Source organism: Poecilia reticulata, chromosome 1 (genome assembly GCF_904066995.2).
Source record: "Poecilia reticulata chromosome 1, P_reticulata-male-v2, whole genome shotgun sequence".
Classification (NCBI taxonomy): Eukaryota; Metazoa; Chordata; class Actinopteri; order Cyprinodontiformes; family Poeciliidae; genus Poecilia; species Poecilia reticulata.
This window is the reverse complement of record NC_088830.1, coordinates 6,309,015-6,333,985: the sequence shown is the minus strand read 5'-3', so window position 1 is coordinate 6,333,985 and position 24,971 is coordinate 6,309,015. Positions and strand designations below refer to the sequence as shown.

Genomic DNA, 24,971 nt, shown 5'->3' with positions numbered 1-24,971 from the left:
GTTAAGATGTCATATCTCTCTCAAAAATATGCTAACATGTTGCGTAGCTCGTACATTGTTCAGTTTGTTGTACTGTTGATACTTTAACGCAAAGATAAATGGATAAACTTGGACGTTGCCATTAATCTTTTATGTACAAAATCATTTGCAAAACAAAAAAAAAAAAATCATACTTTAGGTTGATGAATACAAATACATAGGCCTAGAATTGAAAATGAGCATACATTGTCATTACATTAATAGACTGCCATTATTAAAATAGTACCAGAAAAACTTCTTCTGGAAACACATATTTGTATTATTACATAGAAAATAAGATAACTTGTGTAAAACTTTTATGTGAAACAAGTAAAATGTGTCAAATTTCCATGGCGACGTATTTCCTGAGCACAGTAAAGTAAAAGTAGAGTTCACCATTCTGCCTCTGTTGATGCAAGTAGAAGACTGAGGTTTAGAGTAACCCTTCATGTCAACATGTGGGAAGTAATACCAACATTTAGGAGCCACTCAACCAACGTTTCAGGTTGAATCTGAGAACTAAAGATTAGGGCGATGGTACGGATGCCTTCCAAACACAAAACGTTGGAGCTCAAACAACAGAAACAAATCAACAAAATACCTGAAATCATTGAAAAAACTGGTCTGCAACCACAGAAATAGTTTGATAGCTCTAATACCAATAAGGAATTACTCATTGATTATTGAGGTGGTTATAAATATTTGCTTATATATATATATATATATATATATATATATATATATATATATATATATATATATATATATATGTTAATAGAAACTTTTCAGTTGTAATGTTATTTTATTTTATTCTGGTAATTTTTTCCTCAAAATTTTCTGACTTTATTCTCTTTTTTTTTTAGCTTGGCCCTAATACTCTGTTGTTCTTGTCTTCCTTCCGATCAAAAAGAGAAAACTCAGTTTCTGTAAAGACTTGTTTTTTTCCTTATTAGGTTGATGTCATGTTGTGTTATGGCATTAACTGCTTTTGAATAATTTGCTGATTTGAATTTATTGAACCAATAGCTCAAATATTCCCACGACAGGCAACATTTGCTTTACTTACATTGCCATAAACACACAAATCTCAACTGGGGACCCCAATATGGGCAATTTGTCCTGTTTTATCCCAATCCAGACTTGAGGGATGAACAAAGATCCCTCTGCTTATGGCTTGTAATTACCACCTGCTACCATGGAGCTTAAACCACACAGAGGACGTATGGAACAGATGGACAAAAAAAACCTTAGAGCTCATTTGCTAGCTCTGTAAAGTTGACATTTTTGTGTAGGAATGAAAAAAAGCAACATGAATCAATTTCTGATACAATCAAACAACTAATTTACTTAATTTATTATAAAATATGGAATAAAAAGGGGGGAAAAATAGCACTGTACTTGGACGAAATTATGTTTTCTTACCTGAAGCAAACAAACGAAGTTCACGACTCACCGTTTACGTCACATCATGATGGCGGATGTGTGTTCACTGTTCCTGCTGCCACAATTTTCATATTTAATTGTGCAGAATGCAATTCTTATTCCTACCAAGTTAATTTTTTTTTTACATTTTCAGTTGATTTTATTTCAATATTACAAATGGCACTAAAATGTTTTCAATTCACAGCACCTGTAGTGAAGAACTACACGGTATCCGCTAAAATCCGACACCCCTCCATTTTTGATTACATTTTGTGAAGAAGCTCTGTGTCTTCTTCAGACGTTCCCATGTCATATCCTTCTGTAGTTATTGTTGTAGCGCCGCCACAGGCGAGGAGAGGAACTGCGTTTTCAAAGGTTTTGGTTTGTTAGTGTACAGAGAACAGCACCAGCTGAAAATGTAACAAATGTTTCAATTTTTGTCCCCAACTGAACCAAATTTATCGAACTATCAGGTGTGGAAACACGTTTTGTGAACTCTTCCATAAATTATTTTTAAGCTGTTCGGTTGTCTTCATTTTTTTTTTTTTTTACTCCTCTCAAGCAGGAAATAGACGGTGATATTTAACTCTGACTTTCATTAAAGCCATGCGGATGGAGAACGGTTGGTGGAAGTTTAATAGACAGAGAGGCAGCGAGACAAACAACGAGAGAGAAGAGACAGAATCAGAGGCGAAAGGCGAAATGTTGTGCGGACGGGCCGGACAAAGTAAGGAAGACAGGAAAAGGGATGAAACTGTTAAACAAAACGTTGTTACCGCTGCTGCTGTGATTCAAACCAGTTGTCAAGTCGCCAGCCCTCACAGTGACAGGGTGCAGTGGGGGGGAAACGGTGGGAGAGCGAGAGACGGAGCCCAAAGAGGGAATAGAGGAGGATATTGAGAAAACTTAAAGGTCAAAACACAATACATTCCCATCAAGGAGGAGGGCGATGTCAAGTGCTCGTATCCACCAGCCAATCTAGCATGCTGAACGGAGCGGGCCACAAGCATCGCTTTCAAGGGCAGGAGCAAAACAAAACTCTTTAAAGTGCACGGCAGATTGTAGACGTCTGAGAGCCGCTGTGGACGAAACGAAGAGGAAGCAACAATAAAAGATCCAACTGCAGCCAAGTCAGCTGTGAGAAAAGGTATGAAAGATTATATATATATCTACTATCACAGAAGAAGGTGACAGTGGGTTTCTCATCTCAGTTTCATTTTCTTAATCAAACACTTGTTAACCCGACACACATTATCACATACAACAGTAAATATATGTCCGATGAAAATACAGAGAGTCATGCAAATATAACACTTTATTTCATTTATCATAAGAGGACATATTTTTTTTCCACTTTTATACTCTGAATACTCTTAATAAATACAGGTAGCCATTGCACAGTCCCAGACCGTTTACAGAAAAATCTGACTTCCTCCCCTGGCCTGGCCCACCCACTCTGCAGCTCAACCCCCCTCCCACCCTCACCTCCACCCGTTACCAAGGAAACATGTAGAGATAACAAGTTCAGTAGAAAAAAAAACAATCCTACAGTTTGTACAAAATTCACAGATTTATCTTGTTTTCCTTCTGTGTATAGTTTATACACTCCATCATAAGGAGGCAACCAGACAGCTGTAAAAAATACACACTGGAAAAAAAAATAGATGAAAACAAAAATGTGATCGTTTTAACACCGACTTGATAAATCTGAACATTTCTTATTTTAGATGAGCCTGTTAATCATTTTACTCTACACAGGAAATATGTAGCGACATTTCCGTAGTCTGCATGAACGCCACCATGCGGTGCCAAAGTCAGCCTCTGATCTGTCACTGCTCGTCTCATAATAGTACAAGACGTCACAGCACAATGTTGAAAGACTACATTAGCCTTGGCATTAACTACACTTTAAATTACACTTTAAAATAACAATTTACTGTGAATTTTGTTTCTAAGGTAAGGTAATTTTATTTATATAGCACATTTTCAGCAACAAGGCATTTCAAAGTGCTTTCAAATCCAAAGGAAAAGCATTAGGACCACCTGGGGAAAAACAAACTAATTCTGACTTTAATATTAGAATTCAGATATTTTTTCTCTCATAATTTTGACTTTAATCTGATAAAAAAATATGTCACAGTTCTGAGTTTAAAGTCAGATTTTTGGCCCTAATCGTCCTCCATATTTGTGAGAATCAGAACAAATTTCTCTCAGATGTTTTTAAAGTTTCAATATTTCCTTAGTTTTTGGGCAGGGAATACAAAAACAGGAAGATATTAGGACAGTTTTTAGCTGAGCACACATCCCTGTAGACCAGCTTATGCTCGGCTTTTATCACAGTTTGAGTCTGGTAAAGTAGCTGCGGCAGATGGAGCAGGACCGACAACAAACTCACAATTGAAAAGCCAAACATTGCACACTGCAACTTTTTAAAAAAGTTTTTGGAGGTGATATTATGTCAGAGGTTTATGTGCAGGCTTTATTTTCACAGTAAACTTTCATCTTGAATCCAGAATATGACAAAGCAGATCTTATTCTATATTAGCATTTTTTTCCTCCTCCTCAGTGGTTTGAATCATCAATTAATAAAACACTCTGGGTTGAATTACTAATCACTAAAGGCTTCTCTCTAACAGAAACCCTATTTAAAATATTGAACACTTCTTTTTTTCCCCCTGCAGGCGGGATTGTTGGGTGTAAAAATAAACAGGATCTGGCCGCTGGGACCTCAGTCAGTAATGAAACCGCAGCTCTGGTGAGTTCACTGGTCATGTAGTGTGGGTGGGTGTTGTACAAACACAGATTTGGAAAAAAAAAAAAAAAAGGTCAAATCAATGAAAGGCAAGAGTTAACCAGCTAATTTTACAATGATTCATCTAAAACACAGCCCTGTGTTGGAGATAGAAATATATGAATTATGTCATTTATAAAGGAGCAATAAGGAAACCTCCAAATTAGATCATGTAATAATAGTAATTAGACTGTTTAAATTTATTTATTACACTTGTAAGCTATTATAAAGAGACAATAAAGACTATATACTAAAATTGTATAGTATGTTTCTTATCTATAAGGTCATAATTCCAAATAATATTTCTGGCCTGCTTAGTTCAGGTGGTCAGTATCAGTATGTTTCAGTCATTCTAGAGCAAAATTAAGTAAGGCAATGTTTTTATAAAGCGATTTTAGCTTATTAATAAATTGAACTGTAAGCATGTTTAGCATTGCTATTACAGATATATAAAGTTATGTAGAGTCCTCAAGTGTCAAATAGTATAGCAATTGTAAATCTAGAATTATCTGACAGAAGATATAACAGTGCAACACCTTTCTGTTATCTTCTGAAAGACTTGCTCTCTTTCACTTTGTCAGTTTGAACAACACATTATACCGCATACATATTTTAAATGGCATCTTACATCTCTGTGATTTCTCTAACTTCATTTTAAATATCTTACTGATACAGAAAGTAGCTCACTTTTACGCAGTAATAGCATCCACACTAAAGAGTGTTGCTAGCACGACATGGTATTTCTTTTAACTGAATGTTCGCTGAAGAGAAGAAAAAAGGTAAAATCATCTTTTTACTTCTCCAGAGCTAGCCTGGTAAGGGTCTGAAATTGCTTGCTGGAAGCGTGGGCTTTAAGGTTTTAAATATTTCCCAGTTGTTAAGTTTTAGCCATGACTTATGTAATGTGCTAACTTGATAAAGCTTTCCAGAAATTATGTGCGCTGTAAATATTCAAATCAACGAAGGAGAAGGAAAGCCACAACAACTTTGTCAATAATAAAGTTTTTAAACATTCCTCTTTCTCCGACATTAATTGCTCAGTATTTGGTAGCGTCGCCAACAGGGACTAAACGGTTTTGTTCACTTCCTTCCTTGCCATTGCCAAACTACAACCTTAAAGGAGGCTACGGTTCTAAAACAAAAAAGTCGATGTCAATCATTTACAACTCCTCTTTGTGTTTTCTGATTGAGCCAGTAGAAATCAACCTCAATGGAAGAAATCCCAGCCGGAGTGCTGAACGGAGATAAAAATCATTCAGGCAAGTAATTTCTTTGCAAAAGACGTGATGATAATGTTGTATCCTAACAAAGAATGCAAAAAAGAAACAAAAATGTTGCAGGGCATATAAAGTATAGAACTTCACTTTGTTACCAATCACCTCACTGCTTTTAATCAAGCAATTCCTGTTGCTCATATATTGCAGGTATATTTAACTTTTAGTTTAAGACTATTAAGTGATTTCTGGTGTAGCTTTTCCTGGAAACTGCAGCCCTGTGCTGTGATTCTTCCTGTCCCACAGTGAGAGGAGATGCAGTCAAAAGGCAAAAGAGAACAAAATAGGGTTGGAAAGGAGCGAAGACTGCTGGAGCGTAGCAGCTTCAGAGAACAGCGTGTGAGAGTGTGTGCGTCAGAGCTGGCCAGCTAAAAGGGCCGAAATACCTTGGAATAAGTAGAAGGCAGGAGAATTTTTAACTAAGATGAAGGGTGGAAAGTGTGTTAATTGGTTCATTCAGCAAACGATAATTGCAGAGAGACTATTGTTGGCCACTAATTGAGATAGGTTTGATAGCTCAGCACCGTGAGAAGTGCGGTGGATTCTGACGTCCACCAATCTGCCACCTGGGGCTATCACCATGGCAACAGCTGGAGATCTGAGCTAAAGAAACTGATTAGGCCCATATGGTTAAAGACAGTTTAAGAAGCAGGAATCTGTGACTGTATTATTCATATATATATATAAAGTATTTTTCTGCAGAGATAAGAACATTATGAAACATTATAAAACCAGTGATTATTGAAAGAGCAAACAATGAGAGTCAGTTAATAGCTGTTTAGTTCTTTCTACATATCAGCAAATAATGCAAATATGGCACTTTCTTCTTCTGTGGTCCCTACATTATGCGTCATATGGGCTTTGAAAGATGTGGCCTCTTCCCGGCATAACCGTTTGAAGGTTTAGTTGAATAAAAGCTCTCTGGTCATATAAAGTGTTTTTATTGATACTGACTAGTGACTGAAGGAATAAAGGAAAAAAATGAACCCAGCAGAGATGATTATGACCATAAAAATTCTTATTTTGGTGCCTCTTTATGTTGTGTTTCCATGGTTACTTCTTGAAGCTCTTGTACATCTCCTAATGTGGTTTGTGGTAAAAATAAGTTTTCCCTTAATGCTTAATGAGTTAATCTGTTGTAGATTGAACTTAATGATTAATGATTAATTAATCATTGATTGACAAGTGTGCATTTTCTTAAAAACCTGAGGTCTGTCTTTCATCAAGAGGGCCAAACGTCGATTCCATAACAAAGGGTAACATTTTATTATTATTCTTAATTAAAACAAAACATTGCTAAAGTTTAATAGTTTTTATTTCCTCCTCTCTTCTGTCTTTACAACCTCATCTTTGTAGAATTAGCATGTGAAACCTAAGGAGCTTGTCGCGTGTTTATATTTCAAAACGTCATCACCATTACCATGTCAACAATCAAAGTCACTAATCACCAAAAGCAAAACAAAAAAAAATCAATAACACCATAAAGCACCTGCTGGTTTTAGAAAACGTTTAAGCATTCATTAAAAACAGCTTTACTATCATAAAAATGGATTATTTATGCAGCGCCGTGCATCATGTTTACAGCTGCTGGGTTGAAGTTGTGAATTCGGGGCCTGGTCCATGTCTGGCGGTCAGAAGGGCGTGTTTTTCACTTCCAGACTTCCTTCCTTTCTCTCTCTCCGCTCTAACAACCTTTAATGAAGGATCAGCCTGCAGTCCACCCAACGTCTCCCTGCTGTTTTATCTGCTCTGGATCACTGGACTCCTTCTGCCTCTGTTCATTTAGTCCAGTGTGGGGAGGAGGGTCATTGATTGGCTGAATCTCTTGTCCACATCACTAAGAAAGAGGGGCTCTTTTCTATATCACACACACAAACTGTTACATTCCACTGTATCGGTTTCTATTGACCATATAATTGCGCAAATTGGAATTATGAAAATAAATTAACTTAATGGGAAGCACGGCAATTTAGAAAAATACCTCACGTTTTTGCGGCAGGATGAGGTGGCTTAATTTGACTGTATCGAAATTACTGTAATTCGTCTTTTGCAAAACTGCAATGGAAACACTTCTTTCCCCACATCACACGAGTCACGTGATCAACAACCGGATGTTACTGCAGGCGAAAACGACAAAGAAGACAACGACAGGAAGTGGTAGGAGGACGAAGCCGTGGCGTGAACAGACTCACTAACGTGATTTTAATTGTGTTTCTTATTTAACGGAAGAGGCGCAATTGGAAAATTGTGTTTCTTCGACATTCGTGGAACACTGACAAAGTTTTGCTAATGAATGAATACACTTTACTAATCCACAGAGGGAAGTTAACGTGTCGGTGCGGCCCGCCCAATGAACACAAACAAACAACATAGGATGTGGGTAGACAGGTGAATCTGAGGCTGCAGCCCTGGGAGGCTCTGCTGTGTCTTTAGATGACAATATCAACATTAGTAATGGAAACACAGCTTGTGAAGAGCTCAAACACACAGCAGAAATAAGCAGCATGCTAATTTTATACAGTAAATAATAATAATAATAATAAATACTTCTATTTGTACACATGCATAAAGAAACTTGTGATGGTTGTTATGACTGCAAAGGACAGCATCTGTGCATCGTGAGTCCTCATGTTTTCGTCGTTACTAGTATGAAGCATTGTGTTACGGCAGAGCTTACGGCGAGGCCGGGAATCAGGCTGCTGGAGGTGTGGGCAGTCAAGGGTAAAGAAACGCCGGGATGGAGGCAGATTGATCAAGTGAAAGAGATAAACAGAGGGAGATAGGACAGGCTCTTAAAAAAGAGGCGGAGGTCAATGCTCGCCCATGCGGCGCTCGGAATCATTTCGGGGAAAGTCTCATTCCATCTGTGTCCAAGTAACTCTCCGGTTCCCTCCGTCTGCCTTCACACCACCAACCTCCATGCATGCAAATGCTGCTATTCTGCCTGGAGCTCAGCAAGCAGCTGCCGTCATGTGTCATAATGCAGAACCGGCTTGTTGGAATTATTAAGGGTTTGCTCACTTGTCTGACCATCTCTTTCACTCCCCCTTTTTTTGCTGACTTGTCCACTTTCTGTGTTGCGGAACAGATTTGTTTGAGAAATCGCTGGCAGGTCTTAAATTCTGCCATCACTTGTCAACAGGAGTGTACAAATTCACCTGCCACTCACGGGTGGCAGGTGAATTTGGGTATATTTGTATGACTTCCATCTGTTACAGCTGATTCTCTGAAACAAAGTCTTTATTGAACAGTAGATTTTTGCATATAGCGCCGCGGTTCCCAAACTTTTCCATCCCATGGAACCTTAACCCTTCTAAAATGAACGTGTCGGTGACGACACAGCCAAATTTACAGTACCGTAATTCCGCGACACTTTCTGGCCAATATCAGGTTATCGAGTTGACGGGTAACTGCGGTAATTTCACTCCCACCGTAGCAGGCAAACGGTAAATTGCGAAAATAATTGCTACCTATTGAAAGTCCCAGTTGTTATGGATTAGTGGGCAAATATATTTATTCACAGGACATTTAAAGAACTTCACACGATTAAAATAAGCAAAAATATCCAGGAGGATATTTGAAACTAGGGCTCAGAGGGTTAAACAGCGTTAGCTTCTGGCCAGGAACCCCCTTTGTGAAAATCCACAGACAATGCTACAAAATAAACTTTCATATTGTTTTTTTCTTACTTTTGTTCACTATTCCATAATTATTACTTTCTATTATCATAAATGTTGCCTCATACATTTTAGTTTTGATTTAGTTTCCCATTAGAGTTCAGAGCATCAGTGTCAGATGGACTGCTGGTTGGTTCCTTTGTGTTTCTCTTGTTAGAAACGTGGCCATTTCATGCTTGCTATGCAAATAACATTTCAATAAGTCATTTTAACTTGTATTTTGTATCAATGATTGAAAAACAGATTACATCATGATAAAAAAAAACCCCAATGAAAATTCATGATTAAAAAAACATCTCAACATTTTTATTTGTTGAATGTTTTTTTCTCATCTTCTAGCACCCACTTGCCAACACTTTGAAAAACACTGGTATACACAGATTGTGTAGACTCTACATTTAATCTTACACCACTACATTTCTTCTTGCGCAGCAGGAAGTCTTTGGGGATTAACTTCCTCCCTCTACGCTAAGGCTCAAAGGTTTTGTTGAGTCTCTAAACCAGTGGTTCTTAACCTGGGTTCGATCGAACCCCAGGGTTCGATGAGTCGGTCTCAGGGGTTCGGCGGAGCCTCTGCCGCGGAGGTAAAGACACACTTGTGTAAAGTCGTGATGACGCCCCGCTTTGTCATCACTTGCTGCAGAGGATCACGTTACATTGCTTAGCTAATCAGTACTGATTGAAGGAGCTCCACTCTCAGCATGGATTTGAACTTTTGTCTTTAATTACTTAAGCAAAGCTCACAGTTTTTACCACATTCTATAGTCTAAATCTGCTCCTTAGTCGCATATTTTTGGGGTTGGTACTGCCTCTAGTGGTGTGGGGGTAGTTACACAGCTAATATAATTACATTACTAAATCAGAATACGGGGGGTGGGGGTGGGATTGGAATAAGAAGGGTTCAGTGAATGCGCATATGGCAACTGGGGGGTTCGGTACCTCAAAAAAGGTTAAGAACCACTGCTCTAAACTGTTATTCACGGACAACGTGTCACTTGAATGAGCAACCTGAGTGTCACAAAACGATGATACATTTTCAAGATGTGAAAACTAAAGAAGCTTAAGATTATTATTCTTTTTTACCATACAGCTATAATTCATGATGAACGATGGCATTAACATTTTTTGATGGTTGTTATAGGTAGATAAGACAAAATTGCTTGCACTATGCTTTCACTTAATCCTGCTTAAATATACGATCTCGGATTGTTCAATCAAGCTTTCGTACACAGTATACGACATCCTAAGGAAACATATGCATCCTGATGTTTATTTAATGAAGTAACTCCTTCTTTGAAGAGAGTGTCACAGAAACACGAGGGCTGTCTCATCAAACTGAACAATTGAACCAAGCTTGCTCGTCAAAGATGCGAGCGCGTTACGACCAAGGCTGATGGGGGCGGCATCACAGCCGGGAAGAAACCACTTTTAATAAGCTGTCCACGTCACCCCTCAGCCGCTACTATAATGATGTTTACACTTCCAGCAGGTTTCAAGAGAAAGCTTTATAAGGCGTCGCCTCTCCTTTCAAACTGAGTAGTTTTCTTGGCCTTGCTGAAATTAACTGGCAGGCGGAAAATAGTTTTAACGAAGCATTTTTCCTTGTGTTTTTTTTGTCCATACCTACATCAGTTTCAGGCCCACTGAGCATTTGATTATTGCTGTCCTTAGTTTATTTATTTATTTATTTATTATGATGATATGTTTTCATTGAAATGCTGAAAATTGTCATTCATTTATTTTAATTCAATAGTTTTTTTTCAGACTTCACTTTTACTTTCATTATGGCACTAAACCCTGTTTGGACCAATGGACTCATCATATAAGAGATATAATAACATTGTATCAAAGCAAAGTTAACTACTGACAACCTCTTGGTACAATATGAGAGGAAAGAAGTTACTTTGTTTAAATCATTTGCATGTATAAATGGTTATCAATGGAATAAACCTTATTTTTGACTCCATCAGAAGCTGATTTCCTTTACAAATGCGCACAAATCTTTGTCTATATTCTGCTAATATCAAAAGAGGCACAATTTCACAATTGCTGTGCTTCCATTAAATAAGAAATGAAATTAAAATCACGCAATAAGCTTGTTTGAGAGAGAAGCTATTTAAAGTCATGTCAGTGACAGATGTAAACAGTTGCATGACATAAATTCATAATTCAGTGCTAGCACTCATCGTCTTTCAGCCAATCAGAGGAGAAAACTGCTTCTTATTCAGGCGCTGGAGTTCTAAGCCCCGCCTACTTGAGAGCGGGGCTTAGAAGATGACGTTTTTAGATGTAGAGTTCACAGCATTGTGTGATGAAAAAAGAGAATTTCCATGGCAGTTTTACAAAATAAATCTATTTTTATACGGCCGAAAAACCACCTCATCCTAGCTCAGAAACCTTTTATTGAACTTTTTTTTAAAAATTTTTTTTAATTGCCACGTTCAAAATTAAGCAAATTTATTTTCGGAATTTCAAACTGCACAATTTTATCGCTAATGGAAAAACTCCTAGTTACTTTTTTTTAAATCATCGGAATAAATAAATGAAAATCGAAGCATCTTTTTATTGTTTCTACTTCTCTTGCTTTACACTGTTTTCTGTGCTAAAATTTTCTTACTTTTTCAAATGATGCTTCTGTAGCTTAATACACATTTTGAGCGTTTGAAAGTGGGCCTGTGTGGCTGCATATCTTCAGCAAATACATCCTGGAACTTCTCTACAACTGTGGCAGGAGGCAATTAATGAGAGCCAGTGTTCCTATCAGCAACCTTGACTGTTCCGCCCGTCGCCCACAGCAACCAGTCTAGCAGTCAGTAATCGATTCCTGGGCTTGACATCTCAGCGAGATACAGGCCTACAGAACGGTAAGTTATGGGGAAGGATTATAATTAAAAGTATGCTTTGAATTACAGGAGGGAAGGTAAGGTTTGACCTCGTCTAATTAGGGGTAGGGCATTCCTGAAACAACTAGAACCAACAGGTTGGGGAGCAATAAAATATTCAATAAATTGACTACAAAGATCAGTGTGTAGTTCATAAACTACTGAACCCGCTGTAGTACGTCTGTAATGGTACATATATTCACACTGAATGTGCCAGTCAAAAGTGATTATCATTCAGCGGAGGGCAGCCGATGTGGCACATCCAATATGTTAGCATGTTTAAGGCAAGCTTGCACTGTAGAGCACTTTTTAGTTTAAATGTGATTATCTTCCTTGACATGTTCATTAACCACGTCCTCCTGCGCTCCGTGTCTTCACGTTTCATGTTGCTTCTTTCAGTAGTTGTTGGTGCAGCGCCATCACAGGCAAGGAGACAGAACTGATCACAGGCAAGGAGACAGAACTGATTTTTCAAAAGGTTTGGTTTGTCGATAGCTCCGTGTTCTGCACTGCTGTTCGGTTTAAAGAAACGACTGCTTCCTGTAGACGTTGACTCCAACAATGTTTGCCTGTGACGTATGTAATCTGCCGATCTGACACCGTGATGCTCACCGGAAATTGCCCACGCTGTAAACAACCATCCTCCACTGTGAAGAGAGAAATGCTGAACCGAACAAGGTGGCTATCAACGTTAGTCCAGTGGCCAACACGGACTGGACGGCTTTGTTCTCTTCCTCCGCTGCCATTATCAAAACTACAGGCAGACTACGAATTAAAACACCGCAAAAATCGACAATTACTTCTGTTCACTGATTGGCTCGGCTGAAATTCTACTGGACAAATCCAAGTCGATGGGAGAAAGCCCAGATGGAGCTGTGAAGTCAAATTAGTATCAAACAGAATTGCGTATGAATGCAATATACATTACCATATATAGGTAATACATGCAAAAGGAGGACAATTAAATATTGAGTGTCCATGTTTTACAAACCACACACTTTCTCTCATGTTGATTGTCCGTTATTAGACGTATAGTTACAATGCAGTTCATTGATGTTACCTATTGGAAAAACATTTTCTCTAACTCTCTAAAAACTCTGCAGCCTTCCCCATTGCAGCTCTCTGTTCCCCAGCTCTGTATTTACATGAAGTGTATTAAATTTACAGGCTTCGTTTGCCCCGGGGAGGGCTGCTGGGAGACTTGGAAGCATTTCCCTCAGATCATGTTCTGGAGTTAGTAATTGCCCAGGCAATTGTTACTTAAGTGAGAAGATGGAGGATGGCTGCATGCAGCTGCTGGTTTCTAGTAATATTTTAATATGCTTTATGCTTCACTCTAGGGACCGAATTATTTCGGACAGCTTGCTAATTATTTCACTTATAGACGGTTTAGGTGATTCTCTTAGATGTACATCTCATTTATTTGAGCATGTGTCAAAATAACTGTTATTTGGGTCTTTTTTATTTTATTTTTTTTAAATGGGCGATATGCTAGGGCAATATTCGGTCATGGGGCGGCGACACTTGGAAGGAAAAACTGCCAGGTGTGCCATCAGCCGCTTTTTATTCCTCATTTGCATTTTTTTTTTCAAGGGAATTTGTAAACATCAACATGTGATGTACAATGCAGGCAATACACAGAAATCTGGCTGTGCCACATCTGGCTAACGACACTAAAGATGCTATCTAACTCCCAGCTTTTCATTTGGAGCAGTGCAAAACATTTTCCTTTCGCTATCTTTTAAGATGAGCGGATTGCATTTAATCATCTCTAGCGAAACCTCAATTTAACGTACATGGTGTAGAAATTCATAAAAAATCAGTTTGAGAGTTTTAATATTTTTTTTGGCATTAGTATCTCTTTACAAGGAGTTTACCAAAGGAACAGCCCACGATGTACCAAACAACACAGAAAGACGGAGAGGACCAAAATTTAACGCAGAATGCTTCACTAAACTTTCCCTATGTTTGGCTAATCTTTTATTTTAGTAATTTTGAAAATTTGAAGACATACTGTTGAGTTCAAATATTATCTTGGCATGTTTTTGGAACACCTTCTATAATTGGGAATAATATTTGTAATCAATCAATAAATGAATCTTTGCAATACGGAGGGTGTGAGGTACCAGATTAGGTGGGATGATCATCCTATACATCAACATACAACTTAAAACGAGTTCTTGGCTTTTTTTTCCTGCGGTGTGTAGATACAAGCCTGGTTCATCTCTTGAATTATGCACCGCTGTTAATAATTGAAACGTTACAGATATGTGGTTAACAGAAATAGTTTAAATTCGAAAGTGAGTCAGACCTGAATAAAAAATGGATGGGGTTAAACGATGATTAAACGAAAAGCCAAGGATGCCTGAAGAACTATTTCTGGACACAACATAGAGACGAGGCCTGTGTCATCTGACCTGTGACTCCTTGCCTCTGAAATGCCAGACGAGCTTCACTTTTCAACAGTTTGTGTTTTTTGTTTGCTCCAATCAGCTGTAAAACAGGTATCGCTGCAAGAATTGAAAGAAATTTAAACCACCCCTTACAGTCAATATATCTCTAAGCAAAATGTTATATTTACTGTATATTTTCTTTGTTTTCGGCTCAAAGACGCTAGCCTGGTTAAAGTCCAGCCACTTGTTCCACGTTTCGCCTGGTACAGAAGGTCTGGACTCCCGACCATTGAGAACCGATTCATTCATGGAGGCGTGCAATCTGAGGTTTTACATTTTAACCAACCATTAACGTTTGTCCGTGATGCATGTAATGCGCGTGTTCAATGCTGTGGAGCTTAATTGCATTCTGGGTAAATACAGTAAAAACAAACATGTGCCTGAAATGGTTCACTGTCTTTTAACAAACAACAGAAGAGAAATCCTGCTGCTGCTGCTGAAATCGGATGCCTCTCCATTGTTTACATTTTGTGAAGAAGGAAGTTAGTGCTCAGTGTCTTCTTCACAGGTTTTTGGGACGCTCCCTTGAGTGGTTCTGGGTGCGGCGCCACCACGGGGGGGCGGAGCGGGGGAATAGGTTTTTCAAAGGATTTGGTTCAATGATCGCCTGGTAAAAATCAGCACCTTGTTGAGAGATAACTGCTCCCTGCAGGTGTGGACTCTGTTGAGGTTTTCAATTTTACCCAGTTGTTAACATTTGCCTGTGCTACATGTAATGAAGCTTAATGGAAATGCCCTCTGTGCACAACCTCTGTGAAGAGGGAAATGCTGAGCCGAACCAGATGACTGTTAACATTGAAGCGTGGCCAACACGGACTGAGTGGCTTCGTTCACTTCCTCCACTGTACTAAAACTATCAACAGACTACAATTAGAGGCAGTGGGGAAAATGAACGTTAGCATTTTTGAACTTCTACTTCTGTTTGCTGATTGGCCCAGTTAAGATTCTGCCTGTAGAAATCCAGGTCAATGGGAGAAATTCCAGATGGATCACTGAGGAGAGATTTGAGTCAAGTGTAATAGTGTAGGAAGGCAATGGCCAGGCTATATGAGAACCAGTGGTTTAGCTTTAAGAGTGCTAACAAGGCTTATTGTTATGATGCTAATCTGATGTAGCACTTTGGTCTGGAAGGTCAGGAGTGAAGGAAAGCAGTTGTCTCAACCAGCAAAATGAAGAACATTTTGTGGATAACAATGTCAGAATTAGAATTGTCACGTATTTATTCCAATGAACACATGTCAGTGTTTTTGTGTGAGCCTTAGTTTTTGGGCAATCGTTCACTTTCACACTGCAAACTTGCGAACGATACGTCTGACAAACCCGTTCCCGTGTTTCAGAGCAAGCGAGTGTCGCTGTGTGTGAGTGACGGCAAGCAAATGAATGAGTGCAGCCTCACTGGAGAGCCCTGGAGACAGAAAGGCAGATTAATTAAAAATGCTTCAGATACCCTCTCTTTGCTGCCGACCCTCCAGCCTCGGAACGAAGCTTCATGACAAAATCCCTCAGTGATATTCACTCAGACACACACACGCTCACGTCATCATGTTCTTACCCAGCAAAACGCCCAGAGTGTATTCATGCATTACAAGCATGTAGAGGGCACGCACACGCACACACACACACACACACACACACACACACACACACACACACACACACACACACACACGCACATGCACACATATAACCCAGAAGGACACAGAACATATGGAAAAAATTAAGGCAGAGTCCAGACTTTTAAACACCTTGATTCAGCTGCTTTGCAAATGAAGTACCTCGAACATGTTACTCCTGGTTATTTTAAAGCTTGTTTGGCGCCCCCACCCAATAAATGCGGTGAATTTTTAATTTCTTTTGGGGTTGATCTTTTTTGATGTGAGCATAACACATGCCTGTCTCTGGATTCTGTGTAGATGTGTGTGTCAGCTTGAATCGTTTCAGAGAATCTGCGGCAAGAAATTACTAGTCCAAGCTAATGCTAAATGATATGCAGCACAGGCTTCAAATAATAGGGCAATATTTGACAAATGCTTTTTTTTCTTGATCTCTCCTTTTTGAATATCACTGAGCCTGATTTTTTAAAAAAAATCTGCAATAGATTATGCAAAGAGATTTATTCAGAAAATATTCTAATTTGACCTTTTTTCTACTTATTTGACTGATAATAACGAAAAGGAACATTTCTGTGACTGAATTCAGGATTTAGGAAAATGGCCGTTTTAATTTTACAGTATAAATCTCTACTGTGCGTTTATATTGTTTACAGTGGACATAGGACGTTACATATTCCAAGATCATGTCCAGCCCACTATTAGAATTAACCAGTCTCTCTGCTCCTGATGTTTCATGGCCTGTTGCACACGGGAGAAGAGGCTGATTCTGGGTAGCGTAGATTTGTTTTCTGCAGAATGGAGTAGCTACAAAGTCGATTTGATCTTCTAACCTCTCTAAACTTTTTGGATACATTTCAGCCAGAAATCAGGAACTATCACATTTAAGCACCAGCTGTAGTGGAGCACTGGTGTTTTAAAGTGATGTTGTCACTTAAAATCTCAGAATATTTCTCTGGTTTTTTTGTTTTGTTTTACTGTATTTTGATGAACAGTGTTACATATGTTGTGCTCAAAACCACCCAAAATAAAGAAAACAAACAAAAAAAAAAGAAGAAGTTCTTTATGGCGATTGCTGTCTCCAACACCCAATAATTAGCATGCCGGACCTCGCCACAGATCACAGGTAAAACTTGACCAGATCTTCACCAGTTTCTGCTAAACGAGGCCCTCAGAGTTCAAACCTGGCAGAACCACAGGCCTGATTTTAAAACATGGAGCCAGCCTCGGTTCACTACAAGACACTTGTAACATACTTGGGTGGGAAAAAAGCCTTCAAGTGTGTGAGGAGAAGAAAAACAATGCATATTTAAGAAAGAAGATAGCTGAGAAACACACAAGAACTAGGGTTTCTTTTGACGGTTTTGAAGGTGTCTTCACTTTAAGTAAAGGGGCTTAAACCTTTTGTGGCAGTACAGTCTGCAGCACTCTTTCTCCTGAAGCAGCACTGAGAGGGGAAAACACTTTGAGAGGCTTTGGGAGAAGCAGCTTCAGTGTGACAGACAGACAGACAGACATTGTGCTCAGCTCTCCAGGTGTGGAGCTGAGCTTGGATGTGGCTTTACAGACGCCAAACAAATCTGTGGCATCTCAAAAGTACAAGCTGCCCAAAAACTAAATTTATTCAGTGAAGTCGCTGTAAATTGTGTTTTCAATTAACCCGAGGATCTAACTGGGTGAGGTCATTTTGATTTGAAGAGATGGAGCAGAGGGACGAGAACAGAGGCGACGTTTTCAATCCATTTCTTCCATCGTAACAGCGCAAGAAAAAATGTCCAAGCTTTGGTTGGGAAAAAAATAATAAACAGACTCAGGAGAATTAGTTAATAACATTGAATCAAAAAATTTGACACTTAGCTTGTTAAAAAAAAGTCATTGTTTCTACAGCTGTTTGGTTGCATTGCACCTTCACATTAACCTTGCCGTTTTTTGGCACTTTTAAGACTATTTGTGTCTGTAAACGTTGATTTAAATATTCAGTTCATATCATGTGTAGGCATTTGCTTGTTCATGTCTGTGTACAAAAAAGTGCGTGTGTGTCGTTTGAAAATGTACATGTTGTGTGCGTTAATACATTTCATGTCCATAAAGTGTGTATCTAAGCTATTCAAACACGTACAGTATATTCATTGATTCTCTACATTAGAATGTGTGTATGTGTGTGTGTATGTGTGTGTGTAGGTTTGTGTTGGTCACAGTTACCCACCGGTAGAAACTCCTCTGCATTGTGTTTCCTTCGCTCTCGGTTGTTCTCATTAGGCCGACGCGCGAGTCACAAAGGTCAGGCCAAACAACAGATTAATCGACAAACTTCTGACCTCAACAGCAGACAGATCACTGTACACTGTGTGCATTGAAATCACAGTCCTGCTTCCTCTTCAGAGCAAATGAAAGGATCCAGGGTCTCCAGTCAGACAGAGTTAAAGGTCAAAACTGGGTAGCTTTCAGTGAGACCTAAATGGTATCTCTTTAAATGAATGCTTCATTTTCACAGTGATTACGTCAAAGCAAGCGTCACTGTGGAGCTCACCTTTCTCTAGGGTTGTGCATTACGTAACACATGCCGCCTGATGGCAATGAGTATGTGATACAAAATAGTGAAGAATTTTAAAATTCTTCAAATATCAAAATTTTACAAAAAAATGCTTCTCTTTATGCACTACATCTCCTAACTTATTCGTTTGTTGGGATATTTTTATCTACATTTCTGGAAAAAAAACAACTCCCCATGTTGTTCATTTATTTATATGTCACAGTTTCAAACTGAATATTTAGCTAGTAGCTTATTAGCTAAACATTTAGTTAGCAAGGTAAACATTTAGTTTGAAAAAAAAATATCTTCCAGATAACTATTTAGCATGCTAACTAAATATTAAGTTAGATTTTAGTTTGCTAAAATCTATTTAGCTTGAAGCCAAATAGTTAGCTTGCTAACTAAATATTTAGCTTGGAGCTAAATAATTAGTTTGCTAACTAAATATTTACCTTGAAGCTAAATAATAGCTTGCTAACTAGATATTTAACTTGAAGCTAAGTATTGAGCCTGGTAACTAAATATTTAGCTTTGAGCTGAATAATTAGCTTACTAGCTAAATATTTAGTTTAGAGCTAAAACTCACCGCTATGTTGCCAGCTAAGTATTTAGCTTTACAGCTAAATATTTAGCTGGTCTGTAATGTCAGTTCCTAGGTGGCCTTCTGATTACATAAAAACAAAGAATATTATGCAAGGCTTAAAATATACAAAAGAGTACAAATAAATTGTTAATTTACCATTAGAAATACATTTAGTTAGAAAAAAAACATGATTACCTTTGTTCTTTGTTCTGATTTTGATCCTTGATATAACAATATGTAACAACGGATTCAGAGGGGGGCATGTTAAGAGGTTTAGCTCTTTAGCTGGAAGCAGGACTGTTCAACCATCTTCAACTTTATCACATGATCTCCAAACTGCATCAAGCTGCGTTCTCTGAGATGTCTTGATTGAAAAAAAAAAAAAAAATTAGAATTATATTCTTATTATACATGTTCACAACATAAATATAATATTTTGTCCAGTAAAATGCACAGAAGATAGACATTGTTATGGTATGGTCAAACGTGAAAAACCTTTAGCAAAATAATTTTTAACAGCAAAACTTCTGCCAAACTGTATCTACTGATATTTGCCACTAGTAAAAAGTGGCATGTTCTCTGCAGCAAAGGCTCTTGGGGTCCATTACTTTATTAATGTTAAACACAGAAGTGGCCTATAGGGCAATGGGGAGAGGAGTATTAACCAGTAAATGTGAGAGTATTTTTGATGTTTACAACATTGGAGTCCATGATGTCTACTGCAAAAATGTAAAGCATGGACTCAGAGATTTAATCAGAAAAAGCAGAAGAGACCTTGCAGCCATCCCCAGTAAGGCTGTGCAAGTTTTCAGGTTCTTTGATAGAAGACCACATTAAGGGCAAGGACAACTCTACAGGGAGGGAGTTCTGTTCTCACAATTTTCTGATTATTGATTTGTTATGTTTGAAGAAACCTGAGCCTAAAAAAGATTGCAAAACTTAAAAAGAGCAAAAACCCAAAACGTGCCGCGACGAATCCCCAAGGCAGCTAGTAAAACAGTTTAAGTAACAACTGAGAAGTTTTGTTTGAGATCGGTAGAAGCCATATATTCAATTACCAAAACACCAGAACTGTTTCTATTAAGACGCCTTTTGATCACAGTGACAATAATGTTAATATCGATTGAAAATTTCATTCAAGACAATTGTTTAAATGGTTCTCCGAAATCAAACACCCGATCTGATCATTTGTCAACGTACCGTTGGGTTTCACAGCTGTGAGCCGAGAGGATTTGACTAATTCCCCAAGAGACCAGCACAAGTCAAACGGTTTCAGCTGCTTCCTCTCCATGTTTACCTCTGGAGCCCAGACACCAACAGTAAATCCTTTAGATTGATTCATCACTGTGGTCAACTCAAGAGAGAAATTACACATTGGTAATCTGACTGGTACGACAGCTAACACACTGGTCAGTTTGGACTTCCGGGTTCTGGTCCTTTGGGGTTGAAGGCATTTGCCTTTGTTCTCAGAGAGTGGCATAAAAAGAAAACTTTGATATCCTGAAATATATTGAAGGGAACACAGGAGCATGGCTTGATCACCACAGGTAGACGTCAAATTAAGTTGCTTACTATTCCTTAAAAGGAATATGAACAAAACTGGATGCATATCATTTCTTTCAAGAGGTTTATATGACCTTTAATAGATAGTGGACTTGTTATTAGCAACTGATTGAATTCACTGAACTGTTGAGTAACTCTGATAATGTCATGTTACATCTAACAAAAACTCTAAGTGAATATGCTGCTCAGTTCTCTCCAGTCGTTCACATGCAGTCATTATTTTAAAAATGTTCCTACACTGGATAATCTAAGACTAACCGATTGGTCATCCCTTGCACCTAATGTAGAGAAAGCTCCCAGCAGAAAGTGAAGATAAGGCAAAACGAGTACATTTTGCTCTCTCAAAAGAAAAATGGAGACTGAGACTTTGAGCTCAAGGGAGTTTGCTGTATGCATTTATTGTTGTTCATTTTACTTTCAGATTAAATAGTATTGATCTGATGCTACAGCGATGATGAGGCTGTGATATTCTCTTTGCAGATGCTACCAGCTCTGTTGGGTCGGAACACAACGGAGGTTTAAAAAGCAAAGAAACACTTGAAAAACAAGCAATACAAGACCACAACTCATCATTTCTTGGAGTTAGAAATGGTGAGTCTTGCAGTTTTCGGAAGAACTATTCTGCTTAAAAAGAGAAGAAAAATAAAGTGTATTGAACAATTGCTTTACACATGATTATGTTCCTTTCTTCCAACAAATTAATTCTATATCTGCCAGCCTTTTGACTAACAGCAAACAAACAACAACAAAAAAGCAATGTTTTTGAATAGATTTAACTTGGCCAACAAGTGAATCTCATAATGTATCTCATTTTTTTTCTTGGTCAAACTCTTAACACTGACCAGACAAATCATTTCTATAACTTTCATAAAAAGCTCTTTGGGTTAATTTGGTACAAATGTAATCAGTGGACATTCTGTACTGACATGATACTCAACAATTCTGAGAAAAAGGAAACTAAGATTAAAAAACAAATATCCAGGAGGTTAAAAAATAGACACTAATTGTCTCCTTGGTAGTTGGCAAGCCTTGCTCCGTTTTCCCTCAACCAGCTATAGCAGCATCACATTTAATAATAATAATAAAAAAAACATAAAAAACACATACACAAGAAGATAGGCAAGTGTAATTAAAATCCTTTAAATCTCACCTCCTAAGGGCACTTTGGTCCATAGCAAGCTACCAGTTTTTGTTTTACCAGAACAGAGAACTGTCAAGCACAGGGAGATGTCAGCTTTATCGAGGCAGAGGCAAAAAAAAAATACCACATGGATCTTCAGCTCTTTTTCCAGCATCCACTGTGCTTTGGAAAGAGAATTATGATGAAATACAGCTGCAGCTAGAAACGCGCTGAACCTTGCCTCTCCTCTTTAGCACTGGGCTGTTCATAGGAAACCTCTAACCTGCTCTCAGTCTGCTTCTGTTCCGAAATGTGATTACTTGATTCTTTACTGCACGAGCTTGCACCTGCACTTCCAGCCCACCCCTCAAGTAATTTCGGCATGACTCAGCCTATTGAAATGTAAATGCTCCAACTCCAAAGTAGTGCCTGTAAATAGGCCAAAAAGGACTGGAAGTTTTCACAGGATTTGCTTCGCGACATCTAGATCTGCCAAATGAGCAAAACTCTTACTCATTCACAAGTACACTCACAGACCTTCCCAGCTACTGTAGGTTGTTATCTAATCTGTCTATCACAAAACCTTTTGCTCTCATACAGAAGCCTGAGATAAAGAATGACTCAGCCCCTACTTCCCTCTTCAACTAAAATGGGATTTCTCACATTAAAACCCACAACCTGTATGTACACACACCACTGAATATGCGTAGTTGGGTGTTTTACATCAATAAGCATGCTCAACAAACACTGTCCCTGACCTTCTGTTACACTGGCTAATTGCCAGGGAGAACAATAAGCCAGATTAGTATCACTTAATGTCTTCCCCAAAGACAGGTATTCTAATACAACAAATAATAAATCTTCAATTTAGTTTCTCATTACTGCTCTAAATGATGTTTTTATAGAAACCCAGGTGGAAGCAGTGCCGTGGAATTAATGTCCTTTGAATGGTTGTTTGATAGAAATAGAAAAAAACAGATGGACAGAGCTTAAGTTATAAATGCTGCTGTTTCTACTGAGATAGTTGAGCTACAGTGATGAGGTGTACCAGTGATGAGGTAGAAGACACTTGTCACCAAGTTAACTTTGCTCATCAGAATGTACTTAGCATTTCTGCGAAGCCTGCAAGGACCAAAGTGCCCAGTATGAGGCCGTCCGGGGAACAGACCACTCAGGGTTGTGGTGACAAATGTCATCCTCTGGAACCATTTAAAATGTCAATGAACTGTCACCAAAAACATGTTCCAAACTCATCTTGAGATTAGTCAACTCTGGATCTGCCAGATGAATGACCCAAGTCACTCTGCAGAAAGATTCTCATCCTACCTCTGTATTAGTCCGCTGTTGGTGTTCAGCTTAAAATCTCCCACGTAGCATTTGATTCTTTCTCCCCCACCAAACTCACAGCTTTTGCTGGGCAGAAACGCCCTTCCAATAATCCAAAATATCATGAAGATCCTCATCCTTGGCAAACTGCACCTTCTTACGCAATGCGTGGCCCGCGGCTATGTAGGAGGCTTCCTCGCGTGGGTTTTTCTTGTACGGTCGAAATCTCTCCCAGATGCGTAGCGTGCTCTCTGATGAGTACTCCGGACTGGAAGAGTACCCGGAGTTGTAGTTATGGTGACGAGCAGGAGAGAGCTGGGAGTAGGTGGCTGTGGCCTCCCTTTTGGTGCGTCCCAGTGGCTTGAGGAATGAAGCTTTTTGGGCTGGTAAGGGAGATTCGTTGCTATCCTCGTAGTAGAGCGCAGGAAAGGAGTGTCGGTGCTCTGAGCTGTGGTAGTCTGGCTGAACCTCTAAGTGATGCTGCTGCTGTCCAGGCCCAACAACCCCACATCCACTTCCATTCCCATTATTACATCCCATTCCGCCTCCATTTAAACTCACCCCACCACCATTTAGGTTCCCCTTGCCATTTCCACCACAGCCTCCTACACCACCATGTCCCCCGCTTCCACCCATCCCACCACAAACGGCAGGACTCCCCTTCTCTGTTGGATACTTGGGTGGATCACTCCGCTGCTCCGGTATATCCACACTGTACACCCTTGCATTCTTGACGGATACTGCAGCAGGAGTACCACAACGATTCTTGACTGCAGAGGTGTCGGCACTCTGCTGCCTCTGAAGGGGCCGTACCGCATTAGCTGGGGGTGGGTCACGGTAAGGTGGGGAAAGGAACCCACCTCCACTGATGCCAGGTCGCTCTGACAGGGGCATGACCAGGGGCACCGGGGCCATAGAAGGGGGATGAGGCTGCTGATGTAGCTGTGGGTGAGACTGAGGATGGGACTGAGGTTGCGGCTGAGGATGAGGCTGAGACTTTGGATGCACCTTCGGAGAAGAGGCCATGATCTGATCTCCAGAGGAGGCAGTGGAGAGTGGCAGGAGATTGCGGGAAAGAGGTGCCATGCAAGGTGGCTGGGAGGAGGACAGAGAGTTACCGTCGTCAGCTGTCGACACAATATTGGCAGAGGCGTCCAGCTTGAGGGCGTCGATGCAGTTGTTTATGATCTGGTTCACTTTGTCCACCTCCTTAGCAATGGTGGAAATCTCCGATGCAGAGCCACGACCATCATCATCCGAGTCTTCCCCAGCCTCTGTCCCATTTTCAGCCACACCGCGCATATCAACAACTACTTCACCTCCTACTCCTCCAGCAACCAGTACTCCATCTCTGCTCTCTCCGACCATTCCCGTTGTCCTCACATCCATGTAATTGCTCTTGCTGCCCATTGCCTCGGAGAAGGCAGAGGCCATTTTTTCTACCTGGGGCAAGGTGGAGAGGCGGGAAGAGCTTGTGTTTGCTGATCCATGGAGCATCCCGGTGCTGGAAGAGGCAGATGGTGGAAGCTTTCCTCCCGCTCCTCCTGAATGGTGGTGATGAGTCTGCTCCTGAAGACGCTGAATGGCCCCTGGGTCATTGGCCACTGCTGCAGCTGCCTCTGGACCATACCTAAGGAAGCAAATATTGACATTAAAAAAAGGCATTATTTGTGATAAAATAGAATGACATAAACTTTGTCTCACTTTTGATTCAAGCAG

General features: G+C 39.5%; 1 protein-coding gene across 3 annotated transcripts in view; it reads right to left on the bottom strand.

Annotated features, from left to right (window-relative positions):
* Positions 1–2,737: 2,737 nt before the first annotated feature.
* The window catches only part of elfn2a (extracellular leucine-rich repeat and fibronectin type III domain containing 2a), a 214,969-nt gene continuing 192,735 nt past the window's right edge, over positions 2,738–24,971 (bottom strand). For 2 of the 3 annotated variants that reach the window (XR_014084301.1, XR_014084306.1), the window contains 2 exons: positions 9,110–24,882; positions 2,738–8,815 (listed from right to left, as the gene is read on the bottom strand). Coding sequence is in view for 1 of the 3 variants with exons in the window: in XM_008435591.3 (XP_008433813.1) it covers positions 23,328–24,882 (1,555 nt within the window). In the remaining 2 variants the exon portion in view is untranslated. Of the gene's footprint in view, positions 24,883–24,971 lie in introns of all 3 variants that reach the window. The other variant, XM_008435591.3, reaches the window with a different exon arrangement.